Source organism: Planococcus citri, chromosome 4 (genome assembly GCF_950023065.1).
Source record: "Planococcus citri chromosome 4, ihPlaCitr1.1, whole genome shotgun sequence".
Classification (NCBI taxonomy): domain Eukaryota; kingdom Metazoa; phylum Arthropoda; class Insecta; order Hemiptera; family Pseudococcidae; genus Planococcus; species Planococcus citri.
Window position 1 is genome coordinate 56,740,692 of NC_088680.1, and position 22,759 is coordinate 56,763,450.

The 22,759-nt window shown below is 33.9% G+C and overlaps 2 protein-coding genes and 2 long non-coding RNA genes across 6 annotated transcripts in view; 2 read left to right on the top strand and 2 right to left on the bottom strand.

The window, feature by feature from the left end:
• Window positions 1-431: 431 nt before the first annotated feature.
• LOC135843643 (cytokine receptor-like) lies at window positions 432-3,903 on the top strand. The gene is made up of 2 exons (XM_065361593.1): window positions 432-747; window positions 1,130-3,903. Exon 2 carries the CDS (start codon window positions 1,150-1,152, stop codon window positions 3,262-3,264), a length of 2,115 nt encoding a protein of 704 aa, XP_065217665.1. The 5' UTR covers window positions 432-747; window positions 1,130-1,149; the 3' UTR covers window positions 3,265-3,903.
• Window positions 3,904-4,269: 366 nt separating this feature from the next.
• Window positions 4,270-9,700, bottom strand: LOC135843600 (uncharacterized). Its single transcript, XR_010558354.1, has 4 exons — window positions 9,487-9,700; window positions 6,178-6,364; window positions 6,039-6,102; window positions 4,270-5,876 (listed from the first exon to the last, which is right to left on the bottom strand). It is a non-coding gene; the product is annotated as an uncharacterized LOC135843600 (long non-coding RNA).
• A 58-nt stretch (window positions 9,701-9,758) lies between these two features.
• Window positions 9,759-12,144, top strand: LOC135843598 (zip homologous protein 2-like). Of its 3 annotated transcripts, none has more exons than XM_065361536.1 (10): window positions 9,759-10,101; window positions 10,215-10,361; window positions 10,453-10,514; window positions 10,593-10,712; window positions 10,807-10,895; window positions 10,977-11,109; window positions 11,197-11,258; window positions 11,338-11,412; window positions 11,493-11,629; window positions 11,867-12,144. In XM_065361536.1, the coding sequence occupies exons 2-9, from the start codon at window positions 10,250-10,252 to the stop codon at window positions 11,602-11,604; spliced, it is 765 nt and encodes a 254-aa protein (XP_065217608.1). In that variant the 5' UTR covers window positions 9,759-10,101; window positions 10,215-10,249; the 3' UTR covers window positions 11,605-11,629; window positions 11,867-12,144. The 3 variants fall into 3 exon arrangements, with proteins under 3 accessions (XP_065217608.1, XP_065217610.1, XP_065217609.1); XM_065361538.1 differs by having other exon boundaries at window positions 11,505-11,629; XM_065361537.1 differs by having other exon boundaries at window positions 9,759-10,043.
• The window catches only part of LOC135843599 (uncharacterized), a 60,075-nt gene continuing 48,939 nt past the window's right edge, over window positions 11,624-22,759 (bottom strand). The window contains exon 2 of the long non-coding RNA XR_010558353.1: window positions 11,624-12,239. This is a non-coding gene — a long non-coding RNA (uncharacterized LOC135843599). The remainder of the gene's footprint in view (window positions 12,240-22,759) is intronic.

Here is a 22,759-nt window from a genome sequence, read left to right on the forward strand (position 1 = left end):
ATAAAATTTTTAGCTAATAAAAAATTTTTGAATTTCAAAAACTTTTCGCATTTTAGAGTAGGAAAAAAATGATTGTAACAAAATGTTGTTTATTTGACGTACATTTCATCGCGATCGATTTTTTGAAATTCAAAACCATTTGTAGCCCCTTCAATTTGCAAGATTGGCAAAAAGTCATGAAATATAATTTTGATCATTTTTTAAAGTACTATCGACCCCCATGGTCACAATTGGATTTTCGCTCCATGATTTTGAAAACGAACTTTGCCCCTTCAATTTTCAAGATAGGCAACTTGTTTATCTTACTTTTTTTTACTCATACCGGCTGGTTAGTGGTTATATGTTCAAATATCTGAGGTTTGTACCACCACTCCTCGGACAACTGGTAGAGTTCTTCCTGCATAGTACATAGATAATTAGATACTTACTTATGTTTTCTATTTTTAGGTTTACAATGGCGTTGGCGGTTGTAGAAGTTATTTTTGTTCTTTAAGTAGGTATATGTAAAGTATTTGAACATTGGTTGGCGCTCGGTCGGTTATTTCAATTCTTTTAGACAATAAATACTTAACTGAGAGCTTAGTTGATATTAAATTTGTTTCATCTCAATCTCAAGTTATCATGCGTGTATTTCGATTCCAGTTTCCTTATTTAATTTTTCTGCTTGCCAATTGTGTGAAGGTATTCTAGATCACATTGATCTATTGGACTATTTTTTGGATGATATCATAATCTTAATAATCAAACGTAAGTTTTTATTACATTTTTTTCTGTTGTTTCGAGTTACTGCATTAAATCCTAGATCGTTTTAAAACTTTTTTTTTAAATTATCGATTATCAAAGATACCTATTTAACTGGTAAAATAGACGGTGTTCAAAATTTTGGTTCACTTCCTTCCCTTTGCTCGGGAAATAAACCTCACAGTTTGTCGAAAATCTCGTTATTTTCCCATTCAAAAAATGTACTAGCTGTTTATAGTTTTCTTATCAGTTCTAAAATCGAAATATTTTTTCAAAAATCAATCTTTCTTATTCGTGGTTATTTGTACTTACGTATTATTTTCATTTTATACCTATGAGTTTGTATCAGCCATCAATTTTCAAGTACGTACGTAAATGTTATTTCCAGGGAAGCTAATCGTTGATGGGATGTTTACCATGAGACTACGGTCAATTAGCAATTTTTGGTGGCTTTTCATGAAACTCAGCCTGGCTATTGGATTGACCAACTGTGTTTCGAGCTCGAATCAGAAATCTGTCGCAGGTAAAGGAATGATCTCAGCACCGTGCATGCTTCCAGCAGATCCAGAGGCAGAAGCAGATATACTTTTAGAGATCGGAACGCCTCTAGAGATCCTTTGTACACTGGAATTGAAGGACACCCACTCCTGGAATCGTACCTCTAAAGACATAAGATTCAAAGAAGGAGATCGTATGGTTGACAACGAACACGTAACATTGGTAAATTCGACAACAGCCAGATTGTACGTGGAAAATTTACCTATTAGTGTCAAAAAGAAGATTTTTTATTGCATGCTGAGCTGGAGCGACAGCGCCAAGGGTGGTAATCTGACACCTAACGCAACCGACACTAGCTCAAAAACATCATTGGTCAATGAGCCTGAAACTCGAATGGAACAACTAATCTGTTCAAATTCTGTACTGATCGGTAGTAAACCAAAAAAAGTAGTAAATTTTAAATGTCTCGGCTACAATTGGGAAGCGTTGGATTGCTGGTGGCACGAGCCTAGTAACGGAGTTAAAACAGATTATTCGATACATTATTCCATTCCCAAAGAAGCTGGTAGTGGTAAAGGTCAAGTATATGGTTGTCCAACTGATCAGAATGAACCTGGTCACTGTCGGTGGACTAAGAACACGTCTTCTCCTTATAGAGAAAATTTCGAGTTCGTGGATTTTTACATTAATGGCAATAATAAATTTGGAAACGCTACCCAAATGTCCAGATGGCATCATTATGCTCACGTTGTTCTCGCGCGACCAAGTAATTTGACATCTTTGAAAGTAACACCTCATAGCGTTTATCTGCAATGGCACATTAGTTCTTGGAATATGTCCAGTATAGATTTGCTTTATCGAGTCAAATATAAGCAGCCTTCCTCGAAGCATTGGAATGTAATCTACTTTCACTCAAAAGACGTAGAGAAAGAAGATGGTGTCGTAAAAGTCAATATAACCGGCATAAAATACCCGAATATGGAGTATAAGTTCTTTGTATACGTAAAATTATCCTTATCCAAAAAAAATCCTTGGTCTAAAGCAGCTTCTTTGCTGGCGAAAACCAGCCCATGCGCACCCTACCGGTCACCTAAAACTGATACAGGTGGATTTGAAATTTATGCTGAACGATCAAATGTCAGAAACATGATGATTTATTGGAAGCAAATTCCCGCCGAAGAATACAATGGTAATAATTTCGAGTACCAGATAACTGTGTTTGAAAACAATGTCAAAGTCGATATTAAACCTACTTCAATGAATAATTTTTCTGCCAAATTCTCTAATCTCTCGTTCAACGCTTATACATTTTATATCACTGCAGTAAACGAGATTGGCTCAGCTCCTCGATCTTCCATCGTGCATGTACCCTCAAAACACGACGTCTTGCGTACGCCCATCATGGATGATTTGATACGTTTTGGAGACAATGTTTCCGAAATTACAGTATTATCAGATTTACTAGACGTAGAATTTCATTATTACCAAATCACAGTCACCAATTTCACATTATTCTGGTGCAAAAGTTATCACGGTGATCCAAGTCCTTGTACTAACTTCTTCAACTGGACCCATCTACCAGTTGATATAATCTTGCATAACTATGCTTTCAAGTATAACTTTACCAACGAGCAGGACATTGGTTATCAATTCGCTGTTAGTACGAATTCACTCAACTCTAGCAGCGGCATGGAATGGATTCTATGCACTGGTATTTACAACCAGGTAAATAAAATTCAAAATGTTTGGATTGGGAAGGTTGGTTCGTTTTTTGTAGACATACGATGGCAGTTAGAATGCGCTAATCGTGTTAAAGGTTTTCGAGGCTATAAAATATCATATTATGCGATCAATGACAATCACCAGCAAGACTTTGAATATTATGCGAGTACAATCGTTCTAAATGTTGAAATTAAAGGTTTACTGCCAAATACCACTTACAAGTTTTCTGTGGCTATTTTCACAGATGAATTATTAGGACCTTGGAGTGAATGGGTGTACGCACGTACACAGAACCTATCATAGGGCATAATTATTATGGTCGCTTGGAAGAAATGGGGTAGGTGATTATTCTGAAATTAGGAGTTCGAACGGCGTCCACGAGCCTTCGTTAGGTACCGATGAATTGGTTGCCTATCGATATGTTTGCAGAATAATTTTTATTGGAAATTTATTTATTTCATTCTTCCTGTGTTGGTTTCCTTAGTTCATCTTGATATATGTATTACATTTTCATACTATAAGATTATACAACCACGGCTAATTTTCAATTCAACCCAACGACATGGATTCAGTAAACCTGATGCTCAGAAGAATCAGCGTTTGCAATTTCGCATTCACATGAAAAAACGAAAGGAAAATCTTCAATTTTTTCTCCAGAAAATAAACCATAGGTACCTGAATAACACGTATTACCAAAGATTTTCTTCTCCCGTGTCGAAGAAATAAAACACCACATAACACATTTTATTATTGACTACACACTCCTACCTGTCCTGCAAGAAGACTAGAAGTAGGTACTCAATTTATCACACAAATTATACAAATAGGTAACTTACAATTTTCATACATAACATACTTATTCAAAGATGTAAATAACTACGTACTAATAAAACATAAATAGGTAGTTAACACCATTATTTTTACACAAAAAAATTAAAGAAAGAAACACTGTCAAAAATCAGAATGGCGATGGACTACTTAAAAATTTTTAGAAAAAAATCACTACGTACTAATAAAACATAAATAGGTAGTTAACACCATTATTTTTACACAAAAAAATTAATGAAAAAAGTGCCACCAAAATATTACACAATTCGCGAGAATATTGCGTTGATACTGCGCAATATCTTTGCTTTTTCTTGGTGATAATTTTCAAGGGCTGACCATTATGAGCAATTTAGCCAATTTTAGGATATAATATGTGAGGGCGCATACGGAAAGGGTCCATTCGACCAAAAAAAAAAAAAAAAAAAAGTTCTCTGAAATTGCTGTAGGAACTCTGTAAAGGGTTCCTACGACAATTTCAGAGAACTTTTTTTTTTTTTTTTTTTTTGGTCATAAGGACCCTTTCCGTATGCGCCCTCACATATACATGAACATCGAGGGGGTGCTTTCCAAAAGTGCATATTGGATAAGTGCATACGTATACAGACGATAATATTCGCCATCTAGCTAAGCTCGAAAATCTTATACTTAGATACATGAGCAAAATCTTTGAAAAATAAAAAAAAAAAAATACAAAATTGAATCGAGCATCAATACAACAGCACATAAGTAACAAAATGAAAAACATCATTGGAGAAACATACCTGACAGAATTTCAAAAATATAGTAGACAGGCAAATGAAATAAAAGACAAAAATTAGCGAAATTCTCGGCGAGAAAAATTTAAAACGTAACAAAGTGACAGTAGGTACCTACACCTACGTACCAATGGGTAAAAACACGACACATTTACTAAAAAAAATGAAAAAATAAAAAAAAATAAGATCGCAAACATTTTAACATAATACATCAAAATACTAAGAGGTGATCACCCTCAGTAAACTAGAAAAATAATACCTGGGTATTCAAGTTGGTTATGGGAGACAAATGCAAAACCAAGTGCAATATTTACAGAAAGGTATCGAACGGTAAAAATATACATCATTCGAGTATCTAAACAAACAATTAAACTAGAAAAGAAGACAAGTACATGTACAACCTTCATCCTTCCGTCACGGTTTCAACAGCAAAATATCCTCGATATATCTGAGGGTATGACGATATTTGAAAAAAAAATTCAGTCATATTATACCCTCCATAAAATTTTTGCTGTCGATTTTTCGAATCTTTTACCTCCTCATTCCTCTCTCAACTGATTTTTTTCAATTTTCACGAATCACTCGTTTAGTAGGACGATCATTTTTTTTCTTGACCTAAAATTTAAAAAGTTTTTGGAACTTAAAAATTGATAATTTAATAACATTTTTAACGAAAAAAAACTTTTGAATTCCAAAAACTTTTTAAATTTAAGAGTAGGAAAAAAAATGATCATAACAAAACGTTGTTCATTTTTTGACGCAGTAAGTAACTATTCATTTTTTTCATCGCGATTTTTTGAAATTAGCTAAAAGTCATGAAAGACAATTTTGATCATTTTTCAAAGTACTATCGACACCCATGTTCAAAATTGGATTTTCGCTCTTTGATTTTGAAAAAGTATTTTGCCCCTTCAATTTTCAAGATAGGCAACTTGTTTATCTTACGGTTTTTTTACTCATACCGGCCGGTTATATCCAAATATCTGATGTTTGTACCACCACTCCCCGGACAACGTGTAGCGTTCTTCCTCCATAATACATACATAGATACTTAACTTAGATATGTTTTCTATTTTTAGGTTTACAATGGCGTTGCAGAAGTTATTTTTGTTCTTTCAAGTAGGTATAATATGCAAATTTTTTAAACATTGGTTGGTGCTCGGTTGGTTATCAAATTTGTTTCATCTCAAGTTATCGTGCGTATAGGTATGTACCTATTTCGATTCCATTTTTCTGCTTGCCAATTCTGTGCAATTGGATGAACACCAGACTTATCACATCTCCTTGAAATATGCTAAACAGCACCTCCGATCATATCTTAGAATTCATCAACTTTGAAAAAAAATGAAATAGATACATAAGCATTAAGTGAATAATGACAGAACTATTTGAGCGCAAATAAGTATAAAACGCAAAAGCAAAAATAATGCAGGTAGATATAAGTAGGTACGTGAATCACAAAACAAACGTTAGTATAATGTTAAAAATACGTACAGTAGATATTCATTCAAAATGTAGGTAAACGTTCCATTAACATAAGGTAAATCAAATCCAACATCTAATTGAACCACCAGAATGATCATCATGATCAACACGAATATCAAAGAGAGTAATTCATATTCAATCAACTTACCACACAAAATATCGTATGAAAGTATCGGGCAGGTGGGTATGACTCATCATCACTGGCAAGCTGCAACATTCGACAAGATAATCGTTGGAATTGAATTAAATATTGATCACGTCTGACGTCTCTTTCGAAGTTTGAAATAATGCAAAACCCAAAACGACACTTTTGATCATATTGTTGAACACGTTAACTGTAAGAAAACCGAATAAAATGCATAGGATTAATTATCATAATTATTATTACCGAACAACTAGAACGCAGAAATACAGTAGTACATAAAATCATGAAACGACCTTTTGTGAAGGTAAGGTAGTCAATTAGTCATAGTCAAGGAATGAACGTATAGTACAGGCGCTAGCTTACGTGACGTATGCACTTTGAGGTGCTCGAGGTTTGATGGCTGATTATTGTAGAGGACATTTCCCTTGATTAAAAAAGTGATGTTGTCGCCCCCTCACGTGGTCCACATTTTTGCTAGGGGGCCAAAACCCCCTCATTTTTCGGTTTTTCGCAATTTTCTCAAAAACGGTTGCATTTAGAGATGAAATACCTCAGAGGAAAAATGTAGAGCATCAAATTTCCTACCAAAAATGTTCTATGCACCTTTTCCGTATGTGTGATAGTTTTTGAGATATGGATGATTGAAGTTACACCACGAGCGCATACACGTGTACATGTATTAGGTAAGGTTACGCTATATGCGTAGTACAGCAAAGTAGCAATTCGATATCAAACAAATTGCAGTAAGTACAAGTTTTATTTTAGGTTTATTTCTTACAAGAAAGCCCACTGTAATCATATGGGGATTTCCTCATCATCCGCCCCCTTCCCCCTAAAGCCACTAGGTACTTTTAAGAATTCAGCTCTTGAAATCAAGTTTTTTGCTTTCAGTACAAGTATAATATCTACTTGCATATTATGAAAAATCCCTACAAGTAACTGTTTACAATTTTTCAATTTTTTCGTATGTCCCATAGGAGGGCAGTGGTTGGGTCTGGGGAGAGGGGATCTCACGAAGAGTGTTTGAATACGAGTACATGTACCTATGTATGCATATATTTGGTGCGCCAAGACCTTTACAAGCATTTATAAATCTCATAGCTTACGTGCTATGCACTCATGTTTGTACCTGGTGACCAAAGAGTCCTCTCAGGGGGCTGGTACCTCTCCCCTACAATCTTCTATTTGATTACAAAAACGAAAATGATCAATACTTTTCTCCTTTATCTTGTAAAAATAGAATTAATGTTGTCTAGAGAGGTTGAGAGAAAAGTTTTAAAATTTGTAGCTCTTTTACGGAAATCTTGGAAGAAGTTTCGTACATAAAATTTTCACGCCAACAGATCAAAATGCAATGTTGTTACAGCATTGATTTTTTGCATTTTTGAAGTAGAACAGAAGGAACTTTTCATTTTCTTTTCAACACATCTCACAAATCTCTATGATTCGTTGAAACATATTTCTCTAGCTATAGAATTCATTAAAAATGAATGGAACGGGTTTTAAGGTTTTTTTTTTATTGTAAAAATTTCAAAGGAAAGGAATTAAAAATCGAGAATTTTGGAATAAAATTGCAAATGGTGGAGGGGTGGTAAAGGTACCAGCCCCCTGAGAGGACGCTTTGGTCACCAGGTACAAACATAAGTACATAGCACGTAAGCTTTGAGATGTATATGCTTGTAAAGGTCTTGGCGCACCAAATATATGCATACATAGGTACATGTACTCGTATTCAAACACTCTTCGTGAGATCCCCTCTCCCCAGACCCAACCACTGCCTTCCTATGGGACATACGAAAAAATTGAAAAATTGTAAACAGTTATTTGTAGGAATTTTTCATATATGCAAGTAGATATACTTGCACCGAAAGCAAAAAACTTGATTTCAAGAGCTGAATTCTTAAAAGTACTTAGTGGATTTAGGGGGAAGGGGGCGGATGATGAGGAAATCCCCATATGATTACAGTGGGCTTTCTTGTAAGAAATAAACCTAAAATAAAACTTGTACTGCAATTTGTTTGATATTGAATTGCTACTTTGCTGTACTACGCATATAGCGTAACCTTACCTAATACATGTACACGTGTATGCGCTCGTGGCGTAACTTCAATCATCCATATCTCAAAAACTATCACACATACGGAAAAGGTGCATAGAACATTTTTGGTAGGAAATTTGATGCTCTACATTTTTCCTCTGAGGTATTTCATCTCTAAATGCAACCGTTTTTGAGAAAATTGCGAAAAACCGAAAAATGAGGGGGTTTTGGCCCCCTAGCAAAAATGTGGACCACGTGAGGAGGCGACAACATCACTTTTTTAATCAAGGGAAATGTCCTCTACAATAATCAGTCATCAGACCTCGAGCACCTCAAAGTGCATACGTCACGTAAGCTAGCGCCTCGTCTAGTAAGTATAAGCTACTAATACATATTCTACTCATCTGCATGGTGATCTGTTATCTGTTCGACGATAAGAACAACAAAAAAAGAAAAGACGGTGACACATAGAACTCGGGAGGGTAGGGTGGTGGAAGCACTGTAGGCAAGCTTGAGCACAGCTCTGTCGGTTGGGCAGGCGGGCAGGCCGCGGGTCAAGGGTGATCTATAGGCTTACTCATTCGCTGTCACTTAAAATTTTGAAACCCTCGAAACTTGAAAGCAATGACTCACTCTACCATTTCTGAGATACGTTTACGTACTGATGTACGAGTTCGTACTTGGTGAAGTATTGTAAATATACATTACATATACTTACCTACTTAGTACTCATGTAAGTACATATTTTTCAGCACAATGAGTAATTTAGCATTCACAGTTTCACACTTCAAAAAAGCTCCACACATGCTCGAGGTAACGAAAAACAATAAAATTACTCTTACTTACTCACTTGAGGAAATTTTTATAACCATGCCATCAAGCTACATGTCAATTCAGCGAAATTCAATGCCAATGCCATGAGGAGACATCGAGACTTGCAGATCGAGTTCAACATTCATATCGTAAAATTCGTAAATAGAAATACATAAGTAGGTACATACAAACACGTACCTCATCCGTCATCCTCATCACACGAATGACGAAATTCTTAACCTTACTTCGGAGGTTCGAATATCCGTCCACATCTGCATAATATAAGTATACCATACCAGTACCTATTGCATACCTAATTCCAATCAAACGATTCCTGCACGAATCCGAATATTAAAAATGCCAACGGCGAATAAAATTGACGCCTAACTATCGTAGTCGCTTCAAAAATAAGTACATAGTATAATCATTAATTCGCTACTTCGTAACGTTCAAGTACTCACCATTCATTAAGTCGATGTCGATGCCATAACACAAAACAGAACAAATAATTCAATAATAATTAATTAATTCAACGTAGTAATGCAACTCTAACTACATCCAACGCTCAAAAGAAACGAGATTGAAAAACGCAGGCAGAAAAAAACGGGAAAGAAAACGACTGAAAAAAAAATGGCGTTTGAAAAAAAAACTCACCACCACAGCACCCACAGCACCACCCCACCATCTTGACATGAATAAACCTAAACGTCAAGGTTCAAGAAACTGGATTGGAACTCAAACGTTGGAGCACGGAAAAAGGAATGATTCAATCCATCGTGTGACGTCATCAGTCACGTTTTGTTTTGTTTGATCGTTGTTGTTGTTGTTTTTTCTCTATTTCGATTATCGTTGTTTCAGATTTCAGAAAGTGTTTTTTCCTTTATTCGGTCGGTTCTTTGGTTTCAATTAGCTAAATTTGTGTGATTTTCATTGCTTCGACAATATTTTGTGGGTTTTACAATTGTTTTATTTGATTTCATCTCACTTTTCGTGTTTCAATCAAAATACAGAAGTTCCGGTAACTATATCCAACGGCAATATTGTAATTTATTGATCACTATCAGTATAGGAATAAGGTATTTGCAACGTCAACTTGAAGGAGGAGAAATTCGTCGTATTTTCAACTGCATATAGTAAGTTACTTACCAGCTACTTACAACTAACATCATTCTTGTTGATTATTCTGCAGAGTAACATCCACAGTTCGATACTTACCGCTTTACGATGGCGGATTGGATTCATTGCAATATGTGTTTCATTCAACCTCGAGAAGGAGATTCCAATTTCATATTGACTAGTTGCGGTCATGTGTTTTGTTCGACGTGTGAAAATAAAGGTAACCTCTATATTACGAATTATCACCGATGTAAACTCGAGTGCTTATTTACTTCCAACTTTATTATTAATGAATTAACGAATCAATTTAGATAGTGGCGTCGAGTGTAAAATTTGCAAAACGTCTTGTTCCGTTATCAAACTTCGTGGTGATGTAAGATAAATATGTCATTAACATGTCTAAATTGGGTTCGAACTTGGTTATTCTATGCACAACCACCTGCTGCTTTAGGTATTACCGAATGTCAAGGAGTATTTCGAAGAACCGATGGTGATAGCTGAAAAATTATTGAAAGCGATCAAGTTTCAAAAAGGACATCGTATGAATTTATTTAAAGCTTATTCTAGAAACGTAAGTGATTCCATCGTTATTACATTTTATTTTGTGTACAACTCCTTATACACAACAAGTTCGATAGTGTTATCACGTGTTTTATCATTGATAGGGTGAAAAATATCAGAAGGCGAAAACTCATATACAGAAATTAGAATCGCATATTCGTAAAATGGAAAGTCATATTCAGAAATTAGAAAAGTAAGTGGTATTAAATTTGTTCGGATTTTTCAGTCAGTACTTTTTTCATCATTGGCTAATAATATTCATCTTACATTACAGGAAGGTCGAGTATTATGAAAATTACAGATCTCCGGGCGCGGCGTCTAATTCTGATCAGTTTACTTTTACTCCGTATACAAATAACGATGCGGAATCTCAATCGCATTTCTTCAACAGCAGTCAAAGTAAAAAGGTAAACAATACAATACTAATCATTTAATCAGATCTGCGTAGGTAAAAAAACAAAAAAATATTGAATTTGTTATCACTTATTTTTCAGACCACCGTAGACACTCCTCGATTCCCAAAACCAGAGTCCGGTTCAGCGTTTAAACAATACAGGTAAATACTTGTTTAAACTTGCACTTTGTTTTATTTACAATGTGATGCATTGATTTGATGATATTCTTTAATACTGCAGACGTGAAGTAGAATATACGCCAGCTTCAGCGTCGCCAGCTGCTCAACATACACCTCACAGTGCCGCTGATTACAGGTACCTAAATCTACCACGTTATCATTCGAAAGTATCTAAATTTGCTACCGTGATACTGTAACGTGTAAGATTAATTACAGACTTTCGCACAGCTCGCGTCAAACACCTCGATCTTCGCAGTCTAAATACCCAACGAGAACGCCGCCGTACAGCATGCTGAATAATTTAAAGATCACCGGAAGCCGAAAATAAGCTTTGAAACACGTCCGAATTTTAGGTATAGTTACACGATTTTATTCAAACGGTTTACAAAATTAAATACAAAATAAAAGTCAAAACGTTCCGACACCGGTAACGTTTTTTGTAAAATAGAAAATAACTACATAATTTAGCGGATTTAACCGGCGCTCGTGATCCAATTAACGTACAGTGTGTTCCACTTACACGATAAAAACTGCTGTTTAAAAATACAAGCAGTTATAAATTTTGGTGTTTGAATCGGCGCAATTGTTAGTTTCAGAATTTCTAAACGAAACTCCGGCCTAAAAAGAATTTCCAGTACGTCAAGAATTTAATTTCGAGTGGCAATTTTTTTCGCTTCGTTTTAATTTATTCTGGTAACTCGAAGATATTTACTTTTACTTCAATGAAGAGAAATCGCATTTCGTCGGCATACAGATTACGTTAGAAGAATATGTTTTCTTTTGTTCCTCGGTTTATTTATTTCATTTTGAACTTTTTTTTTTCTACCTATCTCTTAATAAATATAATTTCGATGACATCCATCTGCTAGCTGTGACTATTTCTTCTTGGTGATCGTACCCGTCTTGATTATCGACAGTTTTCTGATGAAATGAGCTTTGCTTCGTTGGCGGCAACATGATATCCTGTAAATGAAAATTTATATTATTTAACGCAAATATACGCTGATTTCGACGAAACTTTTGAATACGCGCGTTCGCGTTTAATTCACCGAAGTATCTTATATAACTATACATATATGAGATAGTAAAGAAACTTTTGCTTGTTAAAAATGTATAACGTTTCATTTATATTTCAATTAAACAACGAGCTTTATATTACAATAACTTTTCTCTCTACAAGTTATACGACTGTAGATGTTGGTATAACTTTTTAATATAATATCAAGCGTTTTTCCTCCCTCGTATACCTATCAATTTTCGTTACACGAACGAAAAGAACTCGTGATTATCGTCGAATATGTATCATTTAAAATAATACGTTTTGTTTACGTATAATCGAGAAGTAATTAAAAGCTGTTATACTCGGTGAGAAAAACGAAAATAAACCTACGTATAACGAGTAAGCTTTTTTTTTTATTAAATTACTCGGTATTTTGTTCGTTTACAGTGTAACGAAGATATCGCGATATTGTCCTAATAAGTTTTGTATTTTGCGTGACAGATAATGGAAAAATCCGTAGCGAGATAAATTTTCCCTCTATCAAATACGATCCGCTGAGAATTTTCCAATATAATCGTATGCCACGTGTGTTACAAGCCAGTCGTCGTCGTTGCTCGTTCGTCGAAGTAAATAAGAAATTCTACGAGCCTATATCGTGGTTATACGAGATTTTACGACACAGTGCAAAATGAAAATATCCGCGTGCGAGATCTTAGCTCTATGCAATGTACATCGAAGTAGGTATATATTTTTTGTCTGTCAAACCATTTAGGCGTAAAATTTATTTTAAAGATACTCACGCTATACCGAATGGATTGGCACGAATAGTTCGTTTGATGTAGCAACACGTTATACATCGAATTGAATTTACTTCGCCTACACACATAGCGAAAGCTTTTTACAACTTTTCAAAATTCAGTGAAAAAAATTTAATTTAAAACGAGTAATGTACAATCAATCATTTATTTAAAAATATTTTCAAATCGAAAACGTACGAATATTTCGTTTGGTTTTTCTTTGTGATCTTTCACTGTACCGTAATTATATTGTTGGATACAGAGTGCTATATAAAAAAAACAATTATCGTACATTTGGAATTTCATTTGTTTTAAAATCATAAACTCGCCTGGAACGCGTAAAGGTTGAAAAATTGCGTTATTTTTCACACGGAAGCTTTATACATAGTACGTAATGTTGCTAGATGCAAAATAACGAACGAATTCAAATAACAATGTAATTTTTTTGTTGCAGTATGTTCGACTACATGCCATCGTGAATAACAAATGCTATACAGCCAACCAGTGAAAAAACCAATTTACCCTTGGGATTTCTATTTTCGCATGTACTTTGAAGTAATTCAAAAACCTATTACTTACCAGTAATTTGCTCGAGTCACGAAAAAGCGCGTATTTTTATCCTATCTCGCCGACGACGACGTCTAACTGACAACGCCAAGTTGAAAAAAAAACAAGCACCGGTATCGGAATACGAAATTCACCCTGCATTTCGAATCGTAGGTACCTAACTACTTAAATTTTGATTTTATTTCAAACGACACCGAGTGTATTTAAAATTTACATCACAAAGAAGGTACAAAACTTGTCTTTTATAAATTCCCCGCTGAAAAGCTTTTGTTAAGGTTATTTCATCGGATCGACTTGACGGTGTTAATAAAATGTCCAAAAGAATCTCGTCGTCCTCGTGTATTAGATGCGGGCTCGCTTTTCGTTACCTATTTTGATCGCACAAGATATGCACTTTTAAGCCGCGCGTCAAGCGATTTTCTCGGATTATCTTCATGCTTCTGTGAATCTCTATACGTTTAAGCGGCGCGAAAAAAATTAATTTTCTTTGGCATTTTTTTCCCTCTTCTGTAAAAGAAGATTTTTGCTGGAAATTGATTTTTTTTTTCGTTTTGTTAATTATACAGACTGTTCGACTTTTTTTTTATCAAAGAAAAAAATAATTTCATCGTTTTTAATTAATTATTGAAAAATACGTGCTGAGTTGAGCTGTTTTCTTTTTTTCGTTATGTGGAATAATTTTTAGTTGGATTTTCTGTAGGGAAATATAATTTACCAACTACTGCAGTAGGTTTCTAGGTGGATACATCGTCATCGTGCCTGTGTTTTTTTTTCGGTATTTTTTTCAGATCATCGTCAACCAAATGAGATGAAATTCGAAGTATACTAAAATGTTTGCAAAATTGACTGAAAACTTCTTCTAGTTTAAATAAATGGAGCTGTGCATGATCGGGGGGAATTTCTTTTCAATTCAGAAAAATTGAAAGCTTAGTAAGAAAACTGAACTTTTACAGTCAGTAATTTCCACTTTATACTTAATTTTCTGATTGCTCTTCAAATGATAAAGTATTCAGAAGTAACTATAATTTAGTATTAGTAAAAATTATTCAAAATTTGAGAAAAATTTGTCAACCAGTTTAAATAAGTATTGTTGAAAATTACCTGTGTAAAAATTTTTAATTTTTTTTTTTTGGTTGCATTTTTATGCAGTTGAGTAAAAAGTTATAAGTCTGAAAAACTGTTTGAAATCAGAGAAAAAATTCTTCAAAGTGGCTAAAAAATCGTGAGAAAATATCCAAAAATTTGTAAAAATAGCATTAACATGGGAAAAATGATGTAAAATAATATGAGAAAGCTATGTTAAAATTGAAACAAAAGATTGTTCGAAATGCTTGAAAAATTTGTTCAATCGTCGAAAACGGCGAAAAATTTCAGATGCCAATTACTTAAGTAGAGAAAAATGGAATGGAAGCTATTTGAGACTCTGGAAAATTTGTTCACGATGAGGAATACTAGGTATACGAGTTCAGAAAACATTCTGTAAATTTTAAAAATCTTTCTGAAGAATTAAAAGTTGATCGAATTCTAAAGATCTTGAAGAAAATGCCACAAAAATTGCTTAAAAAATGAAAGAAATCGCCATAAATGATATCAGAATTGGAAAAAGGCATTCAAATGAACTGAAAAAACAAAAAAAAAAAAAAAACAAGAATAACTAGGTACTTTGAATGCAAGAAAATCCGGTTGAATTTTTGTGATAATGATTAAGAATACAAGTGAAAGTTATTAATCAATTGAAAATGATAACTTTTACACTTTCATCCAAAATTTTACAATGCACATTTTTAGTGAAATACCCATTCAGTAAAATAGTCACTAATAATAGTCGGGGTGCCCGTACAAGGTTCACTTGGCAACTTTTTTCTTAAAGGGAGAGTTCTGAGGAACATTTCTAGCCCTTGTCCTCAAAAAAAAAGTGGTCTTACTTACAAAATGGCGGCCATTTTGATTGACAGGTCAGCCGAAATCGCAAATTTTGCGTTCCAACGTAGGTCTTGCACAAAAATTTTTAAACCGTACAAACGTAGATCAAAAGATCAGGCAAAAGTTCATCACCTGTCAAAATTTCAAGTGCTAAAAGTGCATTTTTCGATTTTTGGTGAATTTTTAAAAATAAAATTTAGGCCAAAAATGAGGGAAAAAATCAAAATTTTACCAAATTGACCAAGAAAGCGGAAATTAGGGATATGCCCTATTTTCGACATGCCAAATCGATTGGAAGCTGTTTCAAATCGTTTTGAGCAGTTCTGGAGCCTCCAGCAGATTTTTGAAACTCGAAATTCCCACAAAATTTTATCAAATGGAGTTGGAAAGCCGAAATTTATTCTGTAAATTAATTTCAATACGATTCAAAGTCAACTGCAGGTGGATTTTAAGTTGTTTTGAACCCTCCAGCGACTTTTTGAAAATTACTGGAGCCTCCAGCCGATTTTTGAAACTCGAGATTTCCACAAAATGTCATCAAATGGAGTTGGAAAGCTAAAATTTACTCTACAATTAATTTCTTTCGGAGCCTCCAGCAACTTTTTGAAAATTACTGGAGCCTCCAGTCGATTTTTGAAACTCGAGATTCCCAAAAAAATGTCATCAAATGGGGTTGGAAAGCCAAAATTTACTCTGCAACTAATGCCTTTTGGAGCCTCCAGCAACTTTTTGAAAATTACTGCAGCCTCCAGTCGATTTTTGAAACTTGAAATTTCTCTAAAATTTCATCAAACGGAGGTGGAAAGCCGAAATTTACTTCGCAAACTAATTTCATTGCGACATGAAGTCGACTACAAGGTGGTTTCAAATAGTTTTGAAGCTTCTAGCTACTTTTTAAATTTCAATTTTCCAAAAAACGCTACACAACCTTTCAAAAAGTCGCTGGAGACTCCAAAACGACTGGAAATTCACCAGCAGTCGACTTCGTAGCGTATTGAAATTAGTTTGCAGAATGAATTTCGGCTCTCTATCTCCATTTGATGAAATTTTGGGAGATTTCAAGTTTCAAAAATCTACTGGAGGCTCCAGTAATTTTCAAAAAGTCACTAGTGGCTCCAAAACGACTTGAAATCCACCTGCAGTTGGCTTCGTAGCGTATTGAAATTAGTTTGCAGATTAAATTTCGGCTACCCAACCCCATTTCATATAATATTGTGGGATTTTAAGTTTCAAAAATCTGGTGGGGACTCCAGTAATTTTAAAAAAAGTCGCTGGAGGCTCCGAAATGACTTAAACCCACCCGAAGTCGTCTTGAGGGGTGTCAAACTTGGAGTGCGGAGTAAATTTTGGCTTTTCATCTCCGTTTGAGGAAATTTTGGAGAAATTTCAAATTTCAAAAATCTACTGGAGGCTCCAGTAATTTTCAAAAAGTCGATGGAGGCTCCAAAACGGCTTGAAATCCACCTACAGTTGACTTCGTAAGTTGTGAACTTTTAAGAAAATTATTCAGAATTGCCAAAAAAAAATATTGCACAAATGAAAATTATTAGGAATTTTTGACCTTACATAATTTCTGGACCAACATTTTTCTTATTAGAATATTTTAATCTAAAATTAAGTATTAGGAATTTTCCAACTAAGAAATATTATTGGGAATTTTCGACCCAGAATGATGGAATTTCTAGACCAAAATTATTGGGAATTTTTGATGCAAAAATTGTAAGGAATTTTTCAGCAGAAATTTACGTACTATTTGTATGAACTTGAATTATTGGGAATCTGTTGACCAAAATTGTTGAACATTTTTGAACTGAAATTACTAGAAATTTTAAAACCAAGTTCTAGATCTACTGTTTTTTTGAACTAAAATTATTGGGAATCTGTTTACCAAAATTGTTGGTCATTTTTGAACTGAAATTACTAGAAATTTTTAAACTAAAATTAGGTACTAGGAGTTGAGAATTTCAAATTAGAGTCATTATGAATTTCCGATAGGTATCAAACTTATTGCAAATTTTCAACCAAAAATTATTAGGAATATTTGAACAAAAATTTTCAGATATTTTCAAACATGCCGAAATTTCACCCTTGAAACATTTAAATTTAAAACAGATTTCAACCCTAAAAACCTTTTACCACGAAACCCATCCCTTATCAAAAATTTTAGAAAATTCGCCTCTTGTACAGGTACGATGCGTTTTACCGAAATTAATTTCTGAATTGGTTAAAAATCCGTGATATTTTAGCATTATAATTAAATTGCAACTGACGTGTTGATGTTACTAAAACGATGGTAATTTTTTTATTATTTTTATAGCTTATCCGCGACGCGTTGCTGAAGTATTACTCGAGGATTTTTTCCCCCAACAACTTCGCCTGTTAATATGAAGAGGAAAACTCGTTATACACCGATATGGTTCATCGTCGCTATAAAGTAAGTAAAGTATATACTCGTAGTATAACTATGTAATCGTATTCGTATACGTATAATTTATTCGTATTTGGCCATCTCTTTAGTCTGAATCAGAGCCAAATTTGTCTGCGGAATACGAATGGTTGGTGTAAGCCAAAAACATAGTTATACAAACACCTAGCTCTAGCTCAATCGACGATAAAACTACGTGCATAAATTTTTTTCATCATTCCAGATTGGCTTCTGCGATCGAGGAAGAAAAATGGCTCCGGTAGCGTGAATCGTGGTGCATTTCGTATTCGCGCAAATCGCAAAAATTCGAAAGAAAAGAATGACGAAATAAACTAGGTAGGCGTCGTTGGTTGTTGTTGTTCTTCTCTCCTATGTATGCAATTCGTCGTACGCCAGGAATTCATTTTGCTCTCGCACCAGTCTCATCGTAGCGTGTACTTGACGATTGTTTTCGAAAAGGTAAAAACGAACGCGTTATGGTTTTGAATAAATGTAACATTTTTATACGGGGGTTGTGTCACGTTGAATGGAGATTTAAAAAAAAAATACCTATTTTTTACACTTTTCACGTAGGTACATATTACGGCAGTGGTGAAAAAAAAAGTTGAAACTTTTCACGCTCCATAAATCTTAACGCTTCGCCCAAGCCGCGCCGTATCGTTTGCGGACCCGTCAAAAAAATATTTTTCATTCTCATTGGTAAAAGTGCTTTAAATCTACATCACTTAACTTTAAATTAGATTAAATTCCGAAATTTACCGATAACGTTTTCGTTTAGTTTTTCCCCATGCAAGCTCGCCGGCGACGACGACGACGCGAACTTAATGAACCGTTAAACTTTTTTTTTTCGCGAAAAAATACGGTTTAAATTTCTATTAATCGACCCTTAATCACGTTTTTTATTTTATAAACGACGACGTACGCTTTGTTTGATCGCGACTTGCATTGTTTTCTGTTTCGAGGCTCCCTTCTCTCACAAGTTCGATGACGATGCTTTAGTTCGAGTCGAGTTTTTCTCCTTGCTCTTGGCGAATGGAAAAGTTGACTAAGTATGAAAATGCGGCTCAAGAATCATTCTTACACTGATTTTAAAAGACGTAGACGTCGAGTCGAAGTCTTCTTCTTTTTTTTTTTCGAGAGCGTACAAAACCCCACGGCGTTGTTTGTTCAATCATTTATCACTATTTGCGTTTTCGATTTGTACTTGTAGTATGTTGATACCTCTACCTTTGATTTCGTTCGTTTTTTGTCGTTTGATTGACAAATAAAACTGATGAATTCGGAAAGTTAGCGAGTTTTTCGAATAAATTTTATTCGCATAGCGAAAATAATTTTATTTGACGACGGCAGCCTATTTGTTTTCGTATTTGTATTCAATTACGCGAGGTTTTGCGCTTCCATCGCGATCGCGTAGAAGAGACGTTCTCATGTGTCGCTTTATTTTTATTTTTTTCACTCTCGTGTGCATCTAGACAGACTTAGACATGGTACGAGCTTTATTGTAATTTTATGTGCGTGTACAATTAGCGGTTTAATTTGCGACTTTTTTTTTTGCCATTCTGGAGTTTGAGGAATAGATGACCTGACTGCAGATGGATATCGAAGAGCCTACCTTCGGAAAAATCCAAACGATATTTTGTCTGCAATTGAAATGATGATTAAGAAAAATTGAGCAAATATTCCTTATTATGAGAGCTTTTTGCCAACGAGGTAGGACTAAAATTTGAGGAGTTTTTTCTTGCTCACTTCATAAATATTGTATGTGGGATCCTGCATTTTTTATTGAAAAAACATGAAAACCTTTGATCACAGTACTCCTCATGATGATCGATTTTCAAATAAAAACGAAGATGAAACGACATACGTAATAAGCACAAAACAAATGGTAATTTTGAACATTTGAAAATCGCGAATAAATTGATTTTTGATGGACAATTTAACCGACTTTCTAAACGGAGATCTTGTTTTCTCAGGCTAAAAATGGTTTTTTATTCTGAAATGATCGATCAAATGAGATTGAAAATCGAAAATGGATCGATTTTTAGAGCTCAGATAATCGATTTTCGATCATGATCGACTTTTTGATCGTTATAGGTAGGTATATTTCAATTGTCAAGTAGGTATTTTGGCTGAAATTGATTTTCAATTTCAAATTTCGATCAAGTGAAATCGAAAATTGCGAAGAAATAGATTTTTGGGGTTTGATTAATCGATCGATCATGTTTGATCTTTTGATAGAAAAATGGACTTTTTGATGAAAAAATTGATTTTTTTGTTTTGGAAATGATCGATCAAATGAGATCAAATAATCGCAAATAAATCAGTTTTTAGGGTTCCATTAATCGATTTTTGATCATGATCGATATTTTGATCGAGAATTCCATTTTTTTTATGCAAAATTTGATTTTTTGTTTTGAAAATTATTGATTAAATGAAATAAGAAATCGAAAATAAATCGTTTCTTAGAGTTCGATTAATTGATTATCGATCGCAATCGATGTTTTGATCGAGAGTTACATTATTTATGTCAAAAATGATTTTTTCGATTTTTTGTTTTGAAAGTGATCGATCTAATGAGATCGAAAATTGCAAATAAATCGATTTTTAGGGTTCGATTAATCGATTTTTGATCGTTATCGATATTTAGATCAAAAATTATATTTTTTTTGCGAAAATTGATTTTTTTGTTTTGGAAAGTGTTCGACCAAATGAGATCAAAAATTAGAAATAAATCGATTTTTAGGGCTCGATTAATCGATTTTCGATTGTGATCAATGTTTTAATCGAGAGTTAACTGAGTTATATGTATTTTTTATGACAAAATTGATTTTTCCGATTTTTCGTTTTGAATCTGTTTAATCAAATGAGATCAAACATTGCAAATAAATCGATTTTTAGGATTCGATTAATCGATTTTTGATCGTTATCGATATTTTGATCAAAAATTATTTTTTTTTTTGCGAAAATTGATTTTTTGTTTTGGAAAGTGTTCGACCAAATGGGATCAAAAATTACAAATAAATCGATTTTTAGGGATCGATTGATCGATTTTCGGTTGTAATCAATGTTTTGCTCGAGAGTTACATTTTTTATGTCAAAATTGATTTTTCCGATTTTTCGTTTTGAATCTGTTTAATCAAATAAGATCAAAAATTGCAATTAAATCGAATTTCATAGCGATCACGATCAGCTGATTTTCGATTTTTATCTATTTTTTGATCAAAAGTTTTTTTTTTGCTAAAATTAATTTTTCATTTTGAACATAATCAATCCAATGAAATTGAAATTAACAAAAGAGAACAATTTTTGATGTTTGATTAATCGATTTTCGATCATGATCGATTTTTAATTAGGTGGTACACAGAACAAGATTAAATTTGTCTAGATCTAATCAGGTCAGTTTCAGACATTTCCTCGATTCAATTCGTTCGGATCAGTTCCAATCAGATCAGAGTTTTTATCGAATTAGATTTGTTCAGACCTGATCTTCCTCTAGAAAGGTCTGATCAGATCTAAATAGTCCAGAGGTTCGATAGGATTAAATCTGTTCAAACCGGATCAGATCCAATATCCAATCGTTTTTCTTTTTCCTTGGTTAGACAGGACATTGATTTGTTCAAATTAAATAGGTATCTAATTAAATCTGCTCAGATATGGTTGAATTTTCTGGCCAAATGAGATACCTTTTTTTGCCCCTTTAAAACGTATTTTGAAGAAGAAATCTGAGAAAAATTATGTAAAAGATGTTCAACTTCGAAAATTTTTTAAAAAGTTCTATTATGGAGCCCTGTATTTTTATTAAAGATTTTGGTGTAAATGCTTTAGAAATGAACGACAATGCCCATCTGACTTTTAAAGTTTTTTACGGGTAGAAATTTGTTGAGAAAATTTATCAAACCAAATTTTTAGCTGTCCCGATTTAGTTTTTAAATTTTGGAAAATTTTTGCCAATTCAAAACTTTAAACTCGTCAGAAATACTAAAAATGAAAAAATTTTGAAATCTGACATTTTTTTTGAAACTTGCATCTCACCTCACTCCAACCTCACAGATTGATATTTTTTGGTTTTAAGATCCTTCATAAAGGTACGACTGGTACGTACATTCATTTTGTGCAGTTCTATGAATTTTCTTCTAAAGTGATCAAATTCAACTCAGGTGACCGATATCTATTCGCCATGAAACTCAATTTTAAGTGATTTGATTTTTTTTAAATTTACCATTCTCAAAAATTTGAACTCCTTTAAACCCTCTGCTAGCTATTCTGAAACGATTAATGAAAAAATCTGCACAAAATCATTACCTAAGCATGGAACAATTAATTTCCTCACTCGTTCGGTTTCATCTAAATTTTCAATTTGGTCATTCGCTCCCCGACGAACACCCTGTACCTATTTTATCACCCTTCCACGCCACATCAAAACTTTCTCACGCCGTTATACGTACACGTAAATCACCTGGTTTATTATTCGGCGACAGAAATACATATTTATGAAAGTTGCCTCACGCCGCCGCCCAAGTTTTCTTCCATAACGCGCGTGTGTATAAATTACACAAAATGAATGAACAAAGTTTGTAGCGAAAAAAAAAAAATACCATCATATACCGGAAAAATATCATGTTTGACATGACAATACGAGACATGAAGTCATATTTCAAACTTCGTCGTGTAACAACGTTAATGCGAAACCCACGAACGTGCTGTGTCGACGACACATAATTTTCTCACCTTTTTCCAATATTTATGCAATTTTGTTACTCGTGTTTTCCCC

Bases quoted from the DNA above. Each gene is read 5' to 3' on its own strand.
- LOC135843598 (XM_065361536.1), top strand. From the start codon at position 10,250: ATGGCGGATTGGATTCATTGCAATATGTGTTTCATTCAACCTCGAGAA. The intron at 10,515-10,592 runs GTAAGATAAATA...CTGCTGCTTTAG, and splicing joins TTATCAAACTTCGTGGTGAT to GTATTACCGAATGTCAAGGA. The intron at 11,413-11,492 runs GTACCTAAATCT...GATTAATTACAG, and splicing joins CACAGTGCCGCTGATTACAG to ACTTTCGCACAGCTCGCGTC.
- LOC135843643 (XM_065361593.1), top strand. From the start codon at position 1,150: ATGTTTACCATGAGACTACGGTCAATTAGCAATTTTTGGTGGCTTTTC.